At 58.9% G+C, this 17875-nt stretch overlaps 1 protein-coding gene across 1 annotated transcript; it reads left to right on the top strand.

Annotated features, from left to right (window-relative positions):
• The first annotated feature begins 1996 nt into the window (after positions 1 to 1996).
• Positions 1997 to 11925, top strand: LOC123350669 (matrix metalloproteinase-9-like). Its single transcript, XM_044989344.1, has 5 exons — positions 1997 to 2098; positions 2563 to 2712; positions 4692 to 4856; positions 7851 to 8012; positions 10238 to 11925. Exons 1-5 carry the CDS (start codon positions 2017 to 2019, stop codon positions 10390 to 10392), a joined length of 714 nt encoding a protein of 237 aa, XP_044845279.1. The 5' UTR covers positions 1997 to 2016; the 3' UTR covers positions 10393 to 11925.
• Positions 11926 to 17875: the final 5950 nt, after the last annotated feature.

Below are 17875 nucleotides of genomic sequence, written 5' to 3'. Positions count from 1 at the left end.
ACAACGAGGAGTCCAGTGGCACCTTGAAGACTAACAGATTTATTTGGGCATAAGCTTTCATGGGTAAAAAACCCACTTCTTCAGATGCATGGAGTGAAAATTACAGATACAGGCATACATATATATTGGCACATGAAGAGAAGGGAGTTACCTTGCAAGTGGAGAACCTGTGTTGACAAGGCCAATTCAGTCAGGGTGGATGTGGTCCACTCCCAATAACTGATGAGGAGGTGTCAATACCAAGAGAGGGAAAATTACTTTTGTAGTGAGACAGCAACTCCCAGTCCCAAGAGGGCTGGGGCGGATGGGGGATGGGAGATGGCGAGGGGTGGAGAAGATGGGGGATGGGATGGGAGGTGGCGAGGGGTGGAGAAGATGGGGGATGGGATGGGAGGTGGTGAGGGGCAGGGAAGATGGGGCGGGGGATGGCTAATGTCGGATTGTCTCAAGAACGGCACAGCAGTTCGTATCTATATAATCAAAATGGGGCTTTCTCATAATTTTAAAATGCAGCTATCACAGTAATTAAATTAACACAATGTTGCATTCTGATCATTTTGAAAATTAAACGGTAATATACAGTAATATCTAGCTGTCATATTAAAATGCAGATTTCAATATAATGTAAGAGTTGAAATGACAAGAACCGAAATGATAAATTCAAAATGAACCATTTCCCCCTCCTTGGAAGGAAACGTGCCGAGTAGTAATTTGTAATAAAGTAAAATGTTTCAGTCCAATAATTACAAAATATTATACGGAGTTGGTGCCTCTGGTAGGGCGTCTTTCCCCCTTTGATCCTCTGGCTAAACCATAATAATCCCTTGCTCATATGCAGTAGATCTGCAGGCTCTTTGCAAAGGAGGTCAGAGTCATTATCCCCATTGTACAGATGGGGAAACCAAGGCAAGTTCCTGTAGCAGAGCCTCGGTCTTGTGCCCTCCCTCGTCTCTAGGCCGCCCCACATCCCTGCGGCCTGCTCTGGATTGACTCCGCTGAGCTCAGGCTCTGGCCCTGACCCCAGGGCAGTTCTGGGGGGTGAATTGGGGGTTTGAGTCAGTGGAGCTGAATGGGCAGTTCTGATCTGCAGGGCAGTCGCTGGGTTCCCTGCATCCCTCCTGCCCCTGGCTGGTCCCCCAGCTCTGTCTCCAGCCATGGCTCAGGACTTGGGCAGGGAGGAGGAGATGCCTTCCTGGTAGAACCTGCTCAGCAGGTTCCAGAGCTGACGCCCTGCGCCATGCGGCTGGGAGAGATAGAGACGGTGGCACTGGGGAGGCTGTAGCAGGTTCTGGGGAGGAGCAGCAGCATCTCTGGCTCAAGCGGGCTCGTGGGGGCAGCGTCTCTGGCTCTAGCAGTCTCGGGGTGGGGGGGCAGCATATCTGGCTCTAGCAGGCTTGTGGGGGCAGTGTCTCTGGCTCTAGCAGGCTCGGGGGGGGGGCAGCGTCTCTGGCTCTAGCAGGCTCGGGGTGGGGGGGCAGCGTATCTGGCTCTAGCAGGCTTGTGGGGGCAGTGTCTCTGGCTCTAGCAGGCTCGGGGAGGCAGCATCTCTGGCTTTAGCAGGCTTGTGGGGGCAGCGTCTCTGGCTTTAGCAGGCTCCGGGGGGGCAGTGTCTCTGGCTCTAGCAGGCTGCAGTGAGCAGAGTCTCTGGCTCTAGAAGGCTCGAGGGGGCAGTGTCTCTGGCTCTAGCAGGCTGCAGTGAGCAGAGACTCTGGCTCTAGCAGGCTCGAGGGGGCAGTGTCTCTGGCTCTAGCAGGCTGCAGTGAGCAGAGTTTCTGGCTCTAGCAGGCTCGGGGGGGCAGTGTCTCTGGCTCTAGCAGGCTGCAGTGAGCAGAGTCTCTGGCTCTAGCAGGCTCGGGGGGGCAGTGTCTCTGGCTCTAGCAGGCTCGAGGGGGGCAGTGTCTCTGGCTCTAGCAGGCTCGAGGGGGCAGAGTCTCTGGCTCTAGCAGGCTCAGGGGGGGCAGTGTCTCTGGCTCTAGCAGGCTCGAGGGGGCAGCGTCTCTGGCTCTAGCAGGCTCCATGCAGGCTGGGATGATGCCGGCTGGTGTCAGGCTCCTGGCCTGGGGCTGGCTGCTCCTGCCCGTCTGCAGGGCGCTGGAAGGTGAGACCCGGCTCTGTGGAGCTGTGTGATGCGGCGCCTGCAATGGAACCACCTGGGTGCAGTTGGGGCAGTGAGGGGGCAGCATGGGGGAGGGTGTCCTGCCCTTCATTGGCCATCGCTCCGGTGTGTGGGACCCTGGCATCCGGGTGCTCCCATGGAGGCAGGGCTGGGAGCAAGCGTGTTTCACGAGCAGATACGGGACCCTGGAGCACGGCTGAGTGGGGGGTGCAGGGGAGGGGCACAGTGCACGGGTGCTGGGCATGGGCAATGTAGGGCAGGGGCTATCGGGCGCAACTGCCAGTTGCATCCGGACCCTCTGCCTGCATCTTCCATCAGGCACCGACGGAGCCTCCTGCCCTGTCCTCCGAGATGCGCCTGGCACAACCCAGAGCCCCGCCATGATCCCTCTGGCACAGATTAGCCCCCCCCTTCTGTGTCTCTGACCCGCTCTCTTCCCATTTCAGACTGCGCCGCCTGCGTCTTCCCCTTCATCTACCAGGGGCAATCGTACCCCACGTGCACTCAGGACGGGAGCTGGGCCGGGTGGATGCTGTGGTGCGCCACCACCGCCAACTACGACCAGGACTCCCGCTGGAAGCGCTGCTATGAGACGGGTGAGGGCTGGGGCATTCCCCCTTCGGCCTGAGGTGGGGGGCACCCTCTGGCTCCCCGCGCTCCCTCTGCAGGGCCAGAACCCCAGGGCATCTGGCCACAGAACAGCCAGGAACCCACCACACGCGTCCCACACTCCTTTGCTGACACAAAGCATGGTGGGAGGTGCATCAATCGCAGAGCCCACGGGACTGGACTGAGGGGAACGAGGCTGTTTGCACCTCTCCCAGCTGTAGTTTCAGGCTCCCTGCAGATTCAGACAGGGTCAGTTACATTGGAGGTAGCTTCCCTCCCTCGGAGCAATGGGCTCAGGCTCTTGGCAGACTCAGGCAGCATCACTGCATTGGTCACACTTGGGGCAGCTCCCTCCTCTCACAGCAACAGGCTCAGTCTCTCTGCAGACTCAGGCAGCATCGCTGTGTCAGTCACACTCAGGGCAGCTCCCCCCCCTCACAGTGATGGGCTTAGGCTCTCAGCAGACTCTCTGCATTGGTCATACTCTGTTCATTATTTTGAGGTTCTCTCCACACCCATAAGGGTGGGAGGTGGGATTTTTTGTTGAAATGAAAAGGTGAGAAGCAGAGAGAAACAAAGCGAGCGGAGATGTCCCCGGGTGTGACCCTTGCGTCCCTCCACCTTCCGCTCAGGTTCTAGGCCAAAGAAACCTTCTTCCTACAAGGAAATTGTCTCAGCTCCAAAGAACATTTTTCTAGGACAATAGTTCACTGATTCCTAGAGATGCTGGACTCAATGATCTCTCGGTTGCTCTCTGTCTTTCCATGCATTGGAGCATCTATTGTTCCTTCATCGCCCCAAACTCAACAAAAAATTCCTCTTGGTCCATCCAAAAAAAGAAATGTTTGAAATTTTTGATGAATCAAAAAGTAAAAAAAAAAGAAAAAAATCCTGTCAGGTTGAACAAATTGTTTCTTTTCAATTTCAAGCATTTTAAAAACATTTTACTTTACAAAATAAAATGAAAGGAAATTTCTCAAGGGAAATGTTTTAGGTTTTTTTTGCCTGATGGAAACATCCCGCTGAGGTGGACGCGGATTTGTGAAACGTTTTGGTCGACCCTAATTCACAGAGATTTCGCAGAAAAAAAGATTCGTCAAAGAATTTTACCCAGATCCACTTCTACTATGTCTGTGCTGCGGCCACCAGCGCGGGGCCTGATCTCAGCTGGGCCTCTGGACACTAAGGCAATGCACGTCTGTAATAACCATGTGCATGGGTCCCCGGTGCTGTGTGTCCTGCCTGTGCCATGCAGCTGAGGGCAGCGGCTCTAACGAGGTGGGGACATGCTGCAGTTAATGGAACGGGCACAGTCCTGCCCTGCCGCAGCCTGTGATGCCCAGAGGTCGGCTGAGCAGGGAGGCAGTAGAGGGGATGTTGCTTAGGAATCTCAGCAGTGACCTCAGCGAGCGTCCCCAGAGCCCCGGGATCCCCGGGCGATGGGCTGTTCTCAGGTCCTGCCAGGGCTAGGCTCATGTGAGATGCAGCCACTGTCACGGAGGGGAGGGATAGCTCACTGGTTTGAGCATTGGCCTGCTGAACCCAGAGCTGTGACCTCAGTCCTTGAGGGGGCCATTTAGGGATCTGGGGCAAAAATCTGTCAGGGGATTGGTCTTGCTTTGAGCAGGGGGTTGGACTAGATACCTCCTGAGGTCCCTTCCAACCCTGATATTCTGTGCGTGAGGGGATGTCGATCAGTGGCAGAGTGGGCTCTGATGGGGATGCTCAAGTCCCTCCAGGTGGGCACTGCTGTGCTAATGGAGGGGAGGGTGGGTTGGTGATGAAGGCCTTTCCCCTCTCCATGCCTCAGTTTCCCCTCCTGCCCTTTGTTTGCTGCTCTCTGGGGCAGGGACAGTCTCTGGCTTTGTGTCTCTGTGGGGTTTCCCGGGGCGTAGCAATGAGAGCAGCCCTGCAGAGCCCGCCATGCAGCGGTGTCACCTCTTTGACTCTGTCTCTCCCCTCCCAGAGTATGGAGGCAACACAGATGGCCAGCCCTGCGTCTTCCCCTTCGTGTACCGGGGCCGGGCGTTCTACACCTGCACCGACGAGGCCGCCAAGCCACGCAGGTTCTGGTGCGCCACCACCGGGAGCTACGACCGGGATCGGCGCTGGAGCTACTGTCCCGACACCCGTAAGGATGGGCAGCGGGGGTGGGAGGAGGGGATCAGTGCAGGACGGTCGGGGGCCACTCATCTCACAACCACCCCAGGTGGAATCCCATCCAAGTTCCCTACCGCACCCTCCTCCTGGTGCAGGGGTGCCGGGGTGCCGCTGTCAGGGACATTTCAGCCCGAGACACTTGAGCAGAAACGTCAGACCCAGTTCCCAGCACTGGCAGTTCTAGCAGGTTTATCCTGAGTCTCCCCACACTTAACATTATTATTTATTAGGTGTGCTATGGTAGGGCCTAGAAACCCCACTCATGGCCAGGACCCTGTTAATTATTTATTAGGTGTGCTATGGTAGCACTGCGAGCCCCAGGACCTCATTGTGCTAGGCTCTGTACCTTATGTATTAGGTGTATTACGGTAGCACTGGAAGCCTCAGGACCTCATTGTGCTAGGTGATGTACCTTATGTATTAGGTGTATTATGATAGCACTAGGTGCCCCAGTCATGACCCAGGGCCCCATTGTGCTAGGTGCTGTACATTATATATTAGGGATATTAAGGTAGCACTGGGAGCCCCGGTAGCACTGGGAGCCCCAGCCATGGCCCAGAACCCCACCATGCTTGGCGCTGGGCATACCCAGAACATAAAGGCAGCTCCGTGTGTCAAACCCCAGCTCCTGGAATCCTGTGACTATGGGGGAAGCTCAACTTTCAGTTTAAACGTAGAAAGGAGGTTTCTGCCCCTTGGGGCTTCAGGGAGAAGCTGGGACTGGGAGAACGGCTCGGGAACCCTCCTGCTGATTGTTGACAACCTTGTGATTTTTGGGGCCAGAGTCCCCATGAACGTGTGGTTCTGGTGACACTGAATCTGCCTGACACAATACGGCCCCCTATCCCAAACTGTGCCCAGGAGCTCAGCGGGGTGAGGCAGACCTGTTGCCCCAGGCATGACACATAGGGCGGCTTTGGGGTGTTATAGGTGTAACAGCACAGGGGTCCCTCCCGGAGCAGGGTTTGCACTAGACATACAGGGGTCTGGGGCTGCGGACAGGCTGGTACAGCCTTGCACTCTCACACTGATGTAGTATTTGTTAACTTCCGGTGCAGAAGGACCTGAAACCAGAGCTCAGGGGCCCCATTGTGCCAGGCGCTGCACAGACCCTGATTGAGATCAGGGCCTCTGACAACCAACGGGGGTTCCCAGAACTGTGAGCCTCTCTGCTGCGGCTAAGCTGAGCGTCAGCTCCCCAGCCGGCTTATCTGCCCTGCCAGCAAACTCTTCAGGACTCTGCGAGTCCAAACCTCACAGCCTCTCATGGTAGCACGCACAAAACCTGATCCGTTTCGCTGCTCCGTCAAAGAGACAGCACCCAGCTGCTTATTGGCTGAACTGGGACTGACAAACCCTCCGTGTCAATCCAAACCCCGAGCTGGTCCGTGGTAAAAGTAAGACAAGTTTATGAAGTAAAGGACATGGGTTGAAGTGGTGGCAAGCCGCAGGAATAAGGACAGAAACGGTCACAAACACCAGTAGAAACATACTTCTCAGGCTAGCACTGAATGACAGCCAGTTATAATCTTTGCTGAAGCAGGTTTCTCACCTGTGCTCTGTTCCCTTTGGCTGAAGGATCCACAGATGTCCAGGAGCCCCAGCCTCTTGTGGCTGCCAGTCATGGATAACCCCAGGGGGTTCTTTCCCCTTCTTTTGACAGCCCTGAAAATCTTTGCAATGTGGGTCCAGCAGCGGCGTATTATCGCCTAGGCCAACAAGGCCTAGGCCTAGGGCGGCAAATTTGCAGGGGCGGCAAATTTGCTCACGCCCCCTCCCCAACTCTGCCCCTTCCCCAACTCCCCGGCCAGCCTCCTCCCCCCTCCCTCCCAGGCTTGCCGCGCAAAGGTGCTGGGAGGGAGGGAGAAGCGAGTAGCGGCACTCGGAGGAGGCGGAGCAGAAGTGAGCTGGGGCCCGGGGGCGCGGGGAGTAACCCGGGGGAGGAGGGGCCGGAACTGCTCCCCTCCACTGCACTGCTGCCCTCTCCCGAGTGCGCCGCGACTCCCCTTCTCCCCCCTCCCTCCCAGGCTTGCCGCGGAAAAGCGCTGGGCGGGAGGGAGGAGAAGCGAGTAGCGGCGCGCTCGGGGGATAGCGGAGGTGACCTGGGGCTGGCGGGCGCGGGGAGTAACTCTCTGGGGGGGGGCGGGGCAGGGAACAGCTCCCTGCCCCAGCTCGCCATCACTCCACCTCCGCCATCCCCCGAGAGCGCCACAACTCCCCTGCTCCCCCCTCCCTCCCAGGCTTGCCGCCAAGGGGAGGGGAGAGGCGGCAATTTTGTGAGGGCCTAGGAGCTGCAAATTCGTTAATCCGCCACTGGGGTCCAGCCAAAGTTTCTCTCTCCTGCAGAGGCCGGGCTGTCTTTTCCCCTGCTTGGGAGCTTGATGGCTTTGTTTACCTTAGATGTAAATGGACTGGCACTGTCTCCGCCTGAGGAGCAGCCTGCCAGAGAAGCAAAAGCCCGTTCCTTACTCTAGGGATTATTCGTTGCCTACCAAACACATCTGAGGAACATCATTCCAGCCCCTCCTTATAACTCTTTGTACACACCCCACGCAACCATTTTCGGAATCAGCGCGTTGTCCATTTGTACCTGATCCTCCCATGACACCGGTTAGCTGCAGATTCTGCCAGGTGTGTGAGGTGTAGTGAGTACGCCAGGCCTGACTGGCACTGCTGACCCACTGCGGTGCCTCCCCGATGGGCCTCTGTGTCACTGGGCCCCATTGCGCTGCACAGAGCCCGACCGAGGTCAGTGTCCCGTCGCTGCACAGACACCTAGTGAGCGCCAGTCCCTGCTGCAAAGAGCTCACAGTCTAACTTGCCTACGGGCAGGAGGGGTGACAGGCACAGAAAGGGGAAGTGACTTGCCCCAGATCACTGGCAGGGAACCCAGGAGTCCTGGCTCTGAATGCAGTGACTTAACCTCTGCCCCACGCTGTCCCCTTCCCTCTCTCTGTCTCTCCAGTACTGGCCGGCAATTCCACGGCTCCCTGCGCCTTCCCGTTCACCTACCAGAACCGGACCTACCTGGGCTGCACGGCACATGGGGATGCCAGCGGGAGGCCCTGGTGTTCTCTGACCAGAAACTACGACGTGGACCAGAAACGCATGTACTGTCTGGACTCAGGTAGGGGCCGGGGAGGAGCAGGGCAGAGCTACATGGGGCTTTGCTGCCTGGCTCGGCCTATGGGGACCCAGCATCCTCTAGGGCTGGTCGGCCCCAGGCAGCCCCACTGCAGCCTCGGACACTTGTCCAGGGTGTCCAGAGGGAGAGAGATGCCCAGTGCTGAGTTCAGTAGAGTTTCTGCACAGAACTGCAGTTGGCATCTTGCATGGACGGGTGGCCCAGTGGTTACATACCTAGCCCGGGACTTGGTCACTATGAGATGAATTCCCTACTCTGCCGCAGCATTCCTGTGCAACCTCAGAGAAGTCACATAGCAGCTCCGTGCCTCAGTTTCCCCACCCATGTAATGAGGATAATTGTCCTGCCTCACAGGGAGTTAGGAGGGTAAATATCTTGTGAGCTCCACCAATGGGGCCAGAGCAGTATGGTGAGTAGATAGACTGGAAATTGCAACTGGGGAGTGTCACATCCCAGGGCATTTGGGTGGCTGAGAACTGAGCTGTCAAACACAACAGGCCCGGCCTTGGGGCCGGGGTGAGAAAAAAACCACAGATGTTTCCCTGTTGTTCCTGTTTCGTAAGGTGAAAATGGGCTGGCTTTGGAGGGGGGCGGTTCCCCCAAAAGTTTTTGCAAAATGTTTTCATCACAACGTTCCTGGGAACGGTTCTTGACACTTACCGAAAGCCGGGCTTCCTGACCCGGGAAAAATGCCCATGTCCCGGTTTCCAATAACCGCGGGATCCCAGGAATATTTTCCATAGGAATCCCAATGGCAAAAGTTACCAAAGTTTTCATTGAAAAGGAAACTTTGGACAGTCCCAAGTGTCTTGTGAAAATAGCCATTTTTATGGGAGGAAAAAGGCCACTTTCGAGGGAGAAAAAACCCCTTTTGTTTGACAAACGTCCCCCACTTAGCTCCAGCATCCCCACAGCCCATGGAGTGAGTCTTCCCAGCCCTTGGGATCCCTTAGTGTAGCCAAACCTTTAGACAGAAGTGGGGAGATAACAGCCCCCCCACTTTGCCCCATTGCAATCATCTGGGGCAGCAAAACCCACCCGGGGGCAGCATGAGCGCCTCACTGTGCCCCCTGCTGCCCAGTGGGGGACGTGTAAACAGGGCCAGGGGAGGTGCAAGGATCCCCAGCCTGTGGGGCTGGGGCATCCTGGGCCAGAGCCCATGGGGGTGACTGGCCCAGCCCCCCCTGCTTGGCCGCACTGACGTCAAGGGTCCGGCCTGTGCGGGGTTGGGGCCTCCCTGCTTGTGGGCCCAAGGGGTCAGCACATCCCTGGTGTCCCCTCCCCTCCACTGTGGGGGTCACGGAGCCCCTTGGGTGGGTCCTGCACAGCTCGTCCCCATCAGCGGGAGGTGGCGGCCATCTTTGCCACCATCACGCACAAGCCCCGATGTGCCCGCCACTGACCCCAATGGAGGGGAGCAAACCGTGAGGTTCTAGGGGAGGGGGCTATGGGTTCGGGTGGGGGGGCACAGCTCCCTCAGCCCTGCTGACCCCCCCAGGGGCACAGTGGCACACTGGGGACCATGGCAGGGCAGGCTGCGGGAGGGCTCTGAGACAGCCTGGGCCCCGGGGCATGTGGGAGTGGGGCTGGAGTGGTCCGGGGTGGGGGTTTGTAGAGCAGGGGGCTGATGGGAGCTTCGGGGGGTGGGTGTGTTGATGGGGGGGTGCAGTGTGCTCTGGGGGGGTGTCATTGATTAGGGACGTCCCGGCTCCTTTTGACCCATTGTAACTTTGACCAAATTTCCCCCAAATGACCCAGGATTTTGGGCGCCCAACTTGAGAGGCCTCAGTGAGGCCGGACTGACAGAAAATGCTGCCTTAACTGTGATGCAGGACACATGGATTCTGCTCCCAGCTCTTCCACCCCCCACTCCCCCGCCGGATGAGCAGGGGCGTGTCCCTTCCCCAGCTGTGCCTCAGTTTCCCCTCCTGCCCAGTGTCAGTCTGGTCGATTTGGATTCTCAGCTGCTTGGGTCAGGGCCTGTCTGTTGTCATGGGTCTGTGCAGTGCCTGGTGCTGTGGGTCCTGGATCTCGGTTGCAGCCCTGGGCGCTGCCCTGATACAAATGCTGCCGTGTCTCACGTTGGGCTCCCAGGATCCCGAGTCTCGGCCGTAGCCCTGGTATGGGGCTGTAATTCCCTGGGGTGGGGCTCCCCGGACAGGCCGAACGCTGCACTAATCCAGCCTCCCTTCACTGGCTCGTTACAGATGGGCGCCCGGCTGACACAGTGGAGACCCCAGCCTTGGCCTCGCTCCCCCAACCTTTCTCCAGAGCCAGCAGGCGGGGAGCAGAGCAGGGCCGGCGGGGGAGGAAGAGACGCTGGGCGAGAAAGTCCATGGGCCAGTCGAGATCCAGCCATTAACACGTGACGTGGCTGCGTGGCTACTCCAGAACCTTCCCCCTGCACCCGGAGCCGCGAAAGCCTAGAGAAAAGGGTGTTAAAATCCAGCCCCTAGCGGCCTGCATTTTGCTGGGCTTTGCTCCTGTCTCTGTCCCCTTGCCTGTCCTGCTCCCACCGGCAGCCATACACCCCCTGCATCCAGCTCCCGCGCTCACACAGACCCTCGGAGCCTCCTGCTCTGTGGACAGCTGGGCCCTGCAGCCTGCATGTCTGGGGATGTGGCTCTGTCTGGGCAGACCTGAGGGCACTGTGAGGGGCTGGCGTGGACTGACTTGTGAACTCTGCTACTGCACTGGCATTGCCATGGCGAGGGCCTGGCTGATCATCCCGGCTCCCCCCAGCCCTGGGGCCTGTCCTGGGAATTCACCTGTGGAGGGAACTTCGAGTCACCGGTGGCTGCGCTCAGGGCCAGTGGCACTTGTACATCTCTGCCTCTGCTTCCCACGGCCAGTCACAGCAAAGGTCTCTGGCTGGAGGCACCTTTGCTCTGCCCCTTGCTGGTGTCAGCCCAAATCCCGTCCCAGAGCGATACCTGCACAGAGATGGAGGCCGTCCGGCAGCCGGCTCCTGCCAAGATACCAGTCGCCGGAGGGGAGAGAGTGAGGCACCGAGCCAAGCCCAGACACAGACAGAGCCCCCCACGGCGACCAAGGGGAGAGGGAGGCCCCGGTGGGTGAAGCCTGTCCTGTGTTTGTGGGGGAACCGATCAGCCCCCTGGCTAACAGGACAGAGGAAGCGGCAATTGCCCTCTGCTATGGGCGTGTAGATAGTCATAACCAATGTGGTTTCTGTGCTAGTCCATCTCCCCTGTGGCTGTCAGTGTCGCTGCCTTGTGGTGTGGCTAGCCCCCTCTGGACTCCCGTTTGCCCATTAAGGGACTGGCCCTGGGCTGTGTTCACCCCATGGTTTGATGCTGCAGACGATTTAACGCAGGTGTTGCTGAGTGCTCATGTCACCGGCCGTGCTTTGCCCTTGGTTTGGGGCTGGGCTGGTTGGACCCTTTGTTAGCTGGGGAAGGCTTGCAGGAGTTTCCCCTCCACACCGTGTCCTTCTGATTTGGTTTTTTTTTGCTCGTTAGCTGAATAAAATCTCCAGTGCACACGGCGCCACTTGGCTTCATAAGCAATTCAGGTTGGAACCAGAGAGAATCTTTGGCACGTTGCAGCCGACTCAGGAGCCCAGAGATTTCCCCCAGCTCACCTCCAAGTTCACCATTTGATTTTAACTGCTTGTCCGGGCCAGGATGTCCCCTGAACGGTGACTCTGCCCCAGTGCAGGCGTCCCTCTGGCCTGGCCCCGTGGCACAGGCAGCCCCGTCCCGCACAGCCTTAAGCAAGTGGCACCTGAGGCCCAGCTCCATGTGCAGCGTCTGTCCAGTGCCACGTGCCCCTTACCTATTTCAGGAGCAGGATAGTGAGCGACCTGGGGACTGGCCCAGCTCCCATCAGACGGGGGATCTGGCATCGGAGACTCACCCACAGAACCATGCGTTCCTCACCCCCTATGTCTCTTCGTCCTATTGCACGTGGCCACTAGGGGGCCTCCAGTGGAGCTGGGCTAATTGCCACCCACAGGGGCTCTGGCCCTGGCTATGCAATACCTCTGCTTCTTCCCACGCCAAGGGGGTGCGAACCAAACACAGACACAGCCCCGGCCTGCAGAAACCCAGTCTCCAGCTCAGCCCCTCCCCACGCCACACAAATGATGCCATGAGGACAGGGGTGGCTCCAGGCCCCAGCACGCCAAGCGCGTGCTGGGGCGGCAAGCTGCGGGGGGCGCTCCGCCGGTCGTCGCGGAGGCGGCAGGCAGGCTGCCTGCCGCGGTTTGCCTGCGGGAGGTCCGCTGCTCCCATGGCTTCAGCGGACCTCCCGCAGGCACGGCTGCGGGAGGTCCACCGAAGCCACGGGTCCAGCGGACCCTCCACAGGCAAGCCACGGCAGGCAGCCTGCCTACCGTGCTTGGGGCGGCGAAATGTCTAGAGCCGCCCCTGCATGAGGAGGGGAGCTGGGGGCCCATCCTGCACTTTATTCCCTGCAGCCCCAGGCAGGAGCCCTCCGCTCCCTGGGAAAATCTCCAATGAGTGTGACGGGGTCAGGCTCTGGGCCCCGATCCTGCGCTTGGGGAATCAGTCGGCGCAGGTCAGTGGGAGTCACTGGGGCGAGGAACATTGACCCAGCCTGGGATGGCTCCACGGGGAGCAATGGCGAGTGAACGGGGCTCGCTAGGAATGAGACCCCACCCCTGGGAGCAGGGGTGAGCTGCAGCGGGTTCGCACGGGTTCGCGGGAACCCGTTGTTAAATTTAGCAGCCATTTTAGAACCGCTTGTTAAGGGCTGCTAAATTTAACAAAAGTTCCCGCCCACTCCTCTCCTGCTCCGCCCCCTTCTCCTCCCCCTCCCCTGCTTCCCGCGAATTAGATGTTCGCGGGAAGCCTGAACAAGCAGCATGGAGGCAGCCAGCAGGTAAGCTGGGGCGCGGAGGGGGAGGGGAGGTGCGGCTGGCTCAGCAGCTCCCGGTCCCAGACCGCGGCTCCCTCCAGCCCAGCGCCGGCCCGGGGAGTCGGGCCCCGCGGCTGCTGCCGAGCGGCCGGGCCCTGGTGCCGGCCCGGCCCGGGGAGTCGGGCCGAGCGGCCGGGCCCCGGTGCCGGCCCGGCCCGGGGAGTCGGGCCGAGCGGCCGGGCCCCGGTGCCGGCCCGGCCCGGGGAGTCGGGCCGAGCGGCCCGGGGAGTCGGGCCCTGGTGCCGGGCCGGCCCGGGGAGTCGGGCCGAGCGGCCCGGGGAGTCGGGCCCCGGTGCCGGGCCGGCCCGGGGAGTCGGGCCGAGCGGCCCGGGGAGTCGGGCCCCGGTGCCGGGCCGGCCCGCGGAGTCGGGCCGAGCGGCCCGGGGAGTCGGGCCCCGGTGCCGGGCCGGCCCGCGGAGTCGGGCCGAGCGGCCCGGGGAGTCGGGCTGCGTGGCTCAGCCCCGGTGCCAGGCCGGCCCGGGGAGTCGGGCCGAGTGGCTCGGCCCCCGTGCCGGCCCGCCCGGGGTTTCGGCCCTGCCCGGGGAGTCGGCCCGAGCGGCCGGGGGAGACGGGCCGGCCCGCCTGGGGAGTCGGGCTTAGCGGCCGGGGGAGTCGGGCCCCGGTGCCGGGCCGGCCCGGGGTGTCGGCCCGAGCGGCCGGGGGAGTCGGGCCCCGGTGCCGGGCCGGCCCGGGGAGTCGGGCCGAGCGGCCCGGGGAGTCGGACCCCGGGGATGGGCCGGCCCAGGGAGTCGGGCCCCGCGGCGCCGGTCGTGGTCCTGGCAGAGTGGACCCGGTCCCCAGGCAGTGTGGTAAGGGGGCAGGGAGGGTGTGGGTTGTGGGGGGGTGGATAGGGGTCAGGGCAGTCAGAGGGCAGGGAACAGGGGGATTGAATGGGGGCAAGGGTCCCGGGGAGCAGTCAGGAAAGAGCAGGGTTGGATGAGGTGGTGGGGGCACTCAGGGACAGAGAGAAGGGGTAGTTGTATGGGGTAGGGGTTCTGGGGGGCCATTGAGAATGAGAGGAGGGGTTGGGTGGGGCGGCAAGGGGCAGTCAGGGGACAGGGAAGGGGGGGATGGGTCAGGGGTCTCGGAGTGTGTGTGTTAAGGAACATGAGGGGTTGGATGGGGCACGACCCCCCCCCCACGGAGGGGGGGGAAGGAGGGAACCCGTTGTTAAAATTTTGGAGGGAGGAGGGAACCGGTTGTTAAAAATTTGGCAGCTCATCACTGCCTGGGAGTGCAGCGAGCGGGAGAGTGGAGTCCTTGCTCAGGGGTTCAGGGGGCCCCTATGGGGGCATCATTCCCTCTGGCATCCAGTAGGGGGCACCATTCCCTATGACAGGGGTTCCCAAACTTCCCCCCTGGCTAAAGAACCTGAAAACCATCCACGTGTTTTCAAAAGCCGTGTGAAAAGGCGCAGTTCCCGCTCTCACCACACGGGTGCAGCCGAGCTCCAGTACTGCTCGCATCCTAATGGCAGAGCCCTCAAACTTTGCCCAGTGAAACCTGGGGCCGGTGCTGCAGCTCCCGCTGCACCCCTGGTTCCCAAGCCTGGGACACCCCGGCCGGGGGCCCCTATCGTGTGCCGGGTTCCATCTGCTAGTCCTGGCTGGGCTGGGCTGGGGCAGGACCGGCTTCCTCTTCCCCTGCGCCCTCTCCCGAAGCCAGATCAGACCCACCCTTGGGACCCTCTCCTGGCTGCAGGATGCTTCACAGCCTCCTCCCTGGCCAGGCTGCCATTTCCCTAAGGCCGACCCTGGTGCCGGCAGCAGCAGATGCTCGGGCAGGGCCTGACCATTTCCTTGTTGGTCCTGATCACCCACCACTGAGCCTGGACCCTAGGGGGCCTGACACTCCAGGGGGCCCGACAGCCACAGGGTGCAGGGTGCAGCGGCTCGGAGCGGGAGCAGCTGTGAACTATCCAGCCACACGCCACCTCTCAGGGCCGGCCCCTTCTCCTCACCCTCCACCCATCGCCTGGTAGCTCCGCTTCGCCCTCTGCCACCCACCAGGGCGCTGGGCTCCTCTGTCCCTGGGAGGGGGCCATCGCCAACTGCCACTCTGCCAACATGTGCCAATGTCCCCCCCGTGCCCCCCAACTCTGCCCACGGGGGACCAGCTGGGACTGTGTCGCAGCCCACAGTTTGGGAGCCCCTTCCCTATGGGATCCTATAATGGGGGTACAAATCCCAATGGATCCTATAGGGGGCACCATTCCCTAGGGATCCCATGGGGAGGTTTCCCGTAGAGCCCTTCCCCTCTGTGAAACAGGCAGCCGGACCCAGAGCTGGTGCTGGTCGGCTGGAGTCGTGCCAGTGACGGCAGCTGGAATCAGCCTCAGAACCTCATCTCAGGATTTATTATTAGAATGACCCCCTACTGAGATCAGGGCCCCACTGTGCCGGATGCTGCACGGACCCCAGCCAAGATCGAGGCCCCATTGTGCTAGTGGAAAAAACATGGGATGCCTCAGAGAGATTAAAATCCAAACAGATGAGATAGACAAGGTGTGTGGGGGGAAATTGAGGCACAGGGTGGTGATGTGACTGACCCCGGGTTACAGAGGAAGTCGTGTATTGGTCAGAGCTGAACCTCAGGTGTCCCGACCCCCGGGGCAGAGGCCTAGTCCTGCAGCAGGGATGAAGACTCACAATTAAAAATAACAAGCCCCGAGGATCCTGAATCATGCTCTCCAGTCTCTGAAGATCTGAGCTTCCCCCCTGCTGTGATGCTAGAATTGCGGTGGTAGCAGCAGCCGGGCTGAGTGTCTCTCTCTCTGTTTCCCCGCCTCTCTTTTTTTCTGTCTCTTTTTTCCCATTCACGGTATTTTCCCAGCCTTTGTTTTCCATCCTCAATCCTGTTTTCTTTCCCCCTGCCTCCCGTGTCTCCCACAGCCCCACTCTCTCTTCCCAAATGCAGCCGTTGCATTGGTTCCCCAGGAATGCTGCTTGGAGTTGGTCTAATGGCTGGAAGGTTTCCCAGGCAGAGATAGGAAGGCTTGGACCTGGCTGGGAGATTCAGCAGTATCTCCATGATTAAGCAGCACAAGTCCTAGGGGAAGTCACCCACTCCTGTATATTACACACTCCTGGAAACTTTGCTAAACTACCTCCCACCAGATGTGTGGCAGGGAGATACACAACGCTGGGGAGGGATGTGTGGGTGAGGTTTTGTCAGCATGGCTTCGGGATGAAAAGCACTAACTCCTGCCTCATCTTTCTGGACTAATGTGGCCAAATCAAATTTGTGTGGCTCAGACCTTTATAGATTCATAGATGTTAAGGCCAGAAGAGACCATTCTGGTCATCTCGTTGGCCCTGCTGTATAGCACAGTGGTTCCTGCATCCAGCCAGTAGCTTATAGTTGAGCTGGAGCAGATCTTTGAGAAAGATGCCCAGTCTCCAGATAAAGACACCTAGAGAGTCTCCATCATGTGGCAAGTTATTCCAGTGATTAATTACCCATCCTGAAACCTCCTTTCCGGTCAGAATTTGTGTAGCTTCAGCTGCCCACCACTGGATCTGGCTAAACCTTGGCCTGCTAGATTAGAGAGCCGTATTTCTGAATACCTTGATATCTGTGACACCACCACACATTCCCCGCCCCATCTCATTCCTTCTCTGTGTGTACCTGAATGGTATGGAATTGTAGGAGCTTCATTGTCTGATTGTGCTGAGTGGGTGCGACAGATATTCGTGCAAATGGAGAGAGGGAGAGAAGGCGAACGATTCTTAAACCCAACGCTGCTCGGAGAGGATTAAACTGGTGCCCCGGGAAAGCTTGGTGAATGGATTTGAAGCAGGGGCCGTTTCCTTGCAGCGAGGCTGTTTCCCTGGCATTACCACAGTGCAGAATGACGCTGTGCCCTGCAGGGGGAGGGAGCAGGAGGTGCGGACTGTGGGGCTGGCAAACCAGCTCAGGGTAAAATTAACAGGCTGATTCACGTGTGTATAATCCTTAAAGGCAGGCCAAGAGGCATTGTGGTGTAATCCAGCCCATTCACTTGTGTGATAAGAATCAAGAGCAGGTGCTAATTGTATTTGTTTGTATTCCCCGACTTCCTGTGTAATGTAGCCTGATGTCACTCTGCAGTTACCGCTACATGATGTATGCGATGTACACTCAATCGCCACTAGATCAAAAGGCCTGCACTTATCAGTTAGATGTTTACTAGAATGAGGATGTTATTGTCTTTCAGTGGTTCTCAGCCTGCGGCCTGTGGCTTGTGGCCCACTCAGCACACAGCTGTGGCCCATGTGACATCCTCAGGGCCATACAGGTGGTATATATATTGTGTGGTTGCAGCCCACATAACCCACAGAGAGTTGCAGATGAGGCCTGCAGTGGTAAGTAGGTGGAGAACCTCTGTCTTGGTCTATCTTGAAACATGTGATTTACATTGAAAACCCACCTGTAAACTAGCTTTGTAGTTTGAATGGCTGCCTGAGTTGGACTGAACACTAGCAAGGGTCATGGCGTTGACCAATGGGAACTCAAGCTGTGTGCACTGCTGCCTTCTTCATCAAAGCCAGTTCCCACGTGGAGGTGATGACAGTCAGCTTGTGGGCCTGCTTCAGCTATAAAAGAGAAGCCCTGGGCACCATCCTGCCATCACAGCTCACCTACATAGGGAGAGTTTGAGCCACTGGACCGAGATCCCCCAAATAATCATTTTGAGCTGCCCGGAAAGATGCATGCAGGGACTCTAAGAGACATACTGGGAATTAGCAGATGTTACGTCTCTGCTGACAGCTGGACTCATCTATTCTGATCCCACCATCATGTGTTTTATCGGTTTTTAACCTTGTAATAACTCTCATTTCTTTTTCTTAATTTATAAATCTTGAGTTAGTTTACTAAGGGTTGGCTGCCTGCGTTGTTCTTGGTGAGACCCTAAAGTATCCAGTGACCTGTGGTAAGTGACGAACCCCTTGGGGTTAGAAGAACCT

The sequence above is a fragment of the Mauremys mutica genome, chromosome 15 (assembly GCF_020497125.1).
Source record: "Mauremys mutica isolate MM-2020 ecotype Southern chromosome 15, ASM2049712v1, whole genome shotgun sequence".
NCBI classification, from domain to species: domain Eukaryota; kingdom Metazoa; phylum Chordata; order Testudines; family Geoemydidae; genus Mauremys; species Mauremys mutica.
Note: the sequence above shows the minus strand (reverse complement) of the source record. Positions and strands in the feature narration are given on the sequence as shown.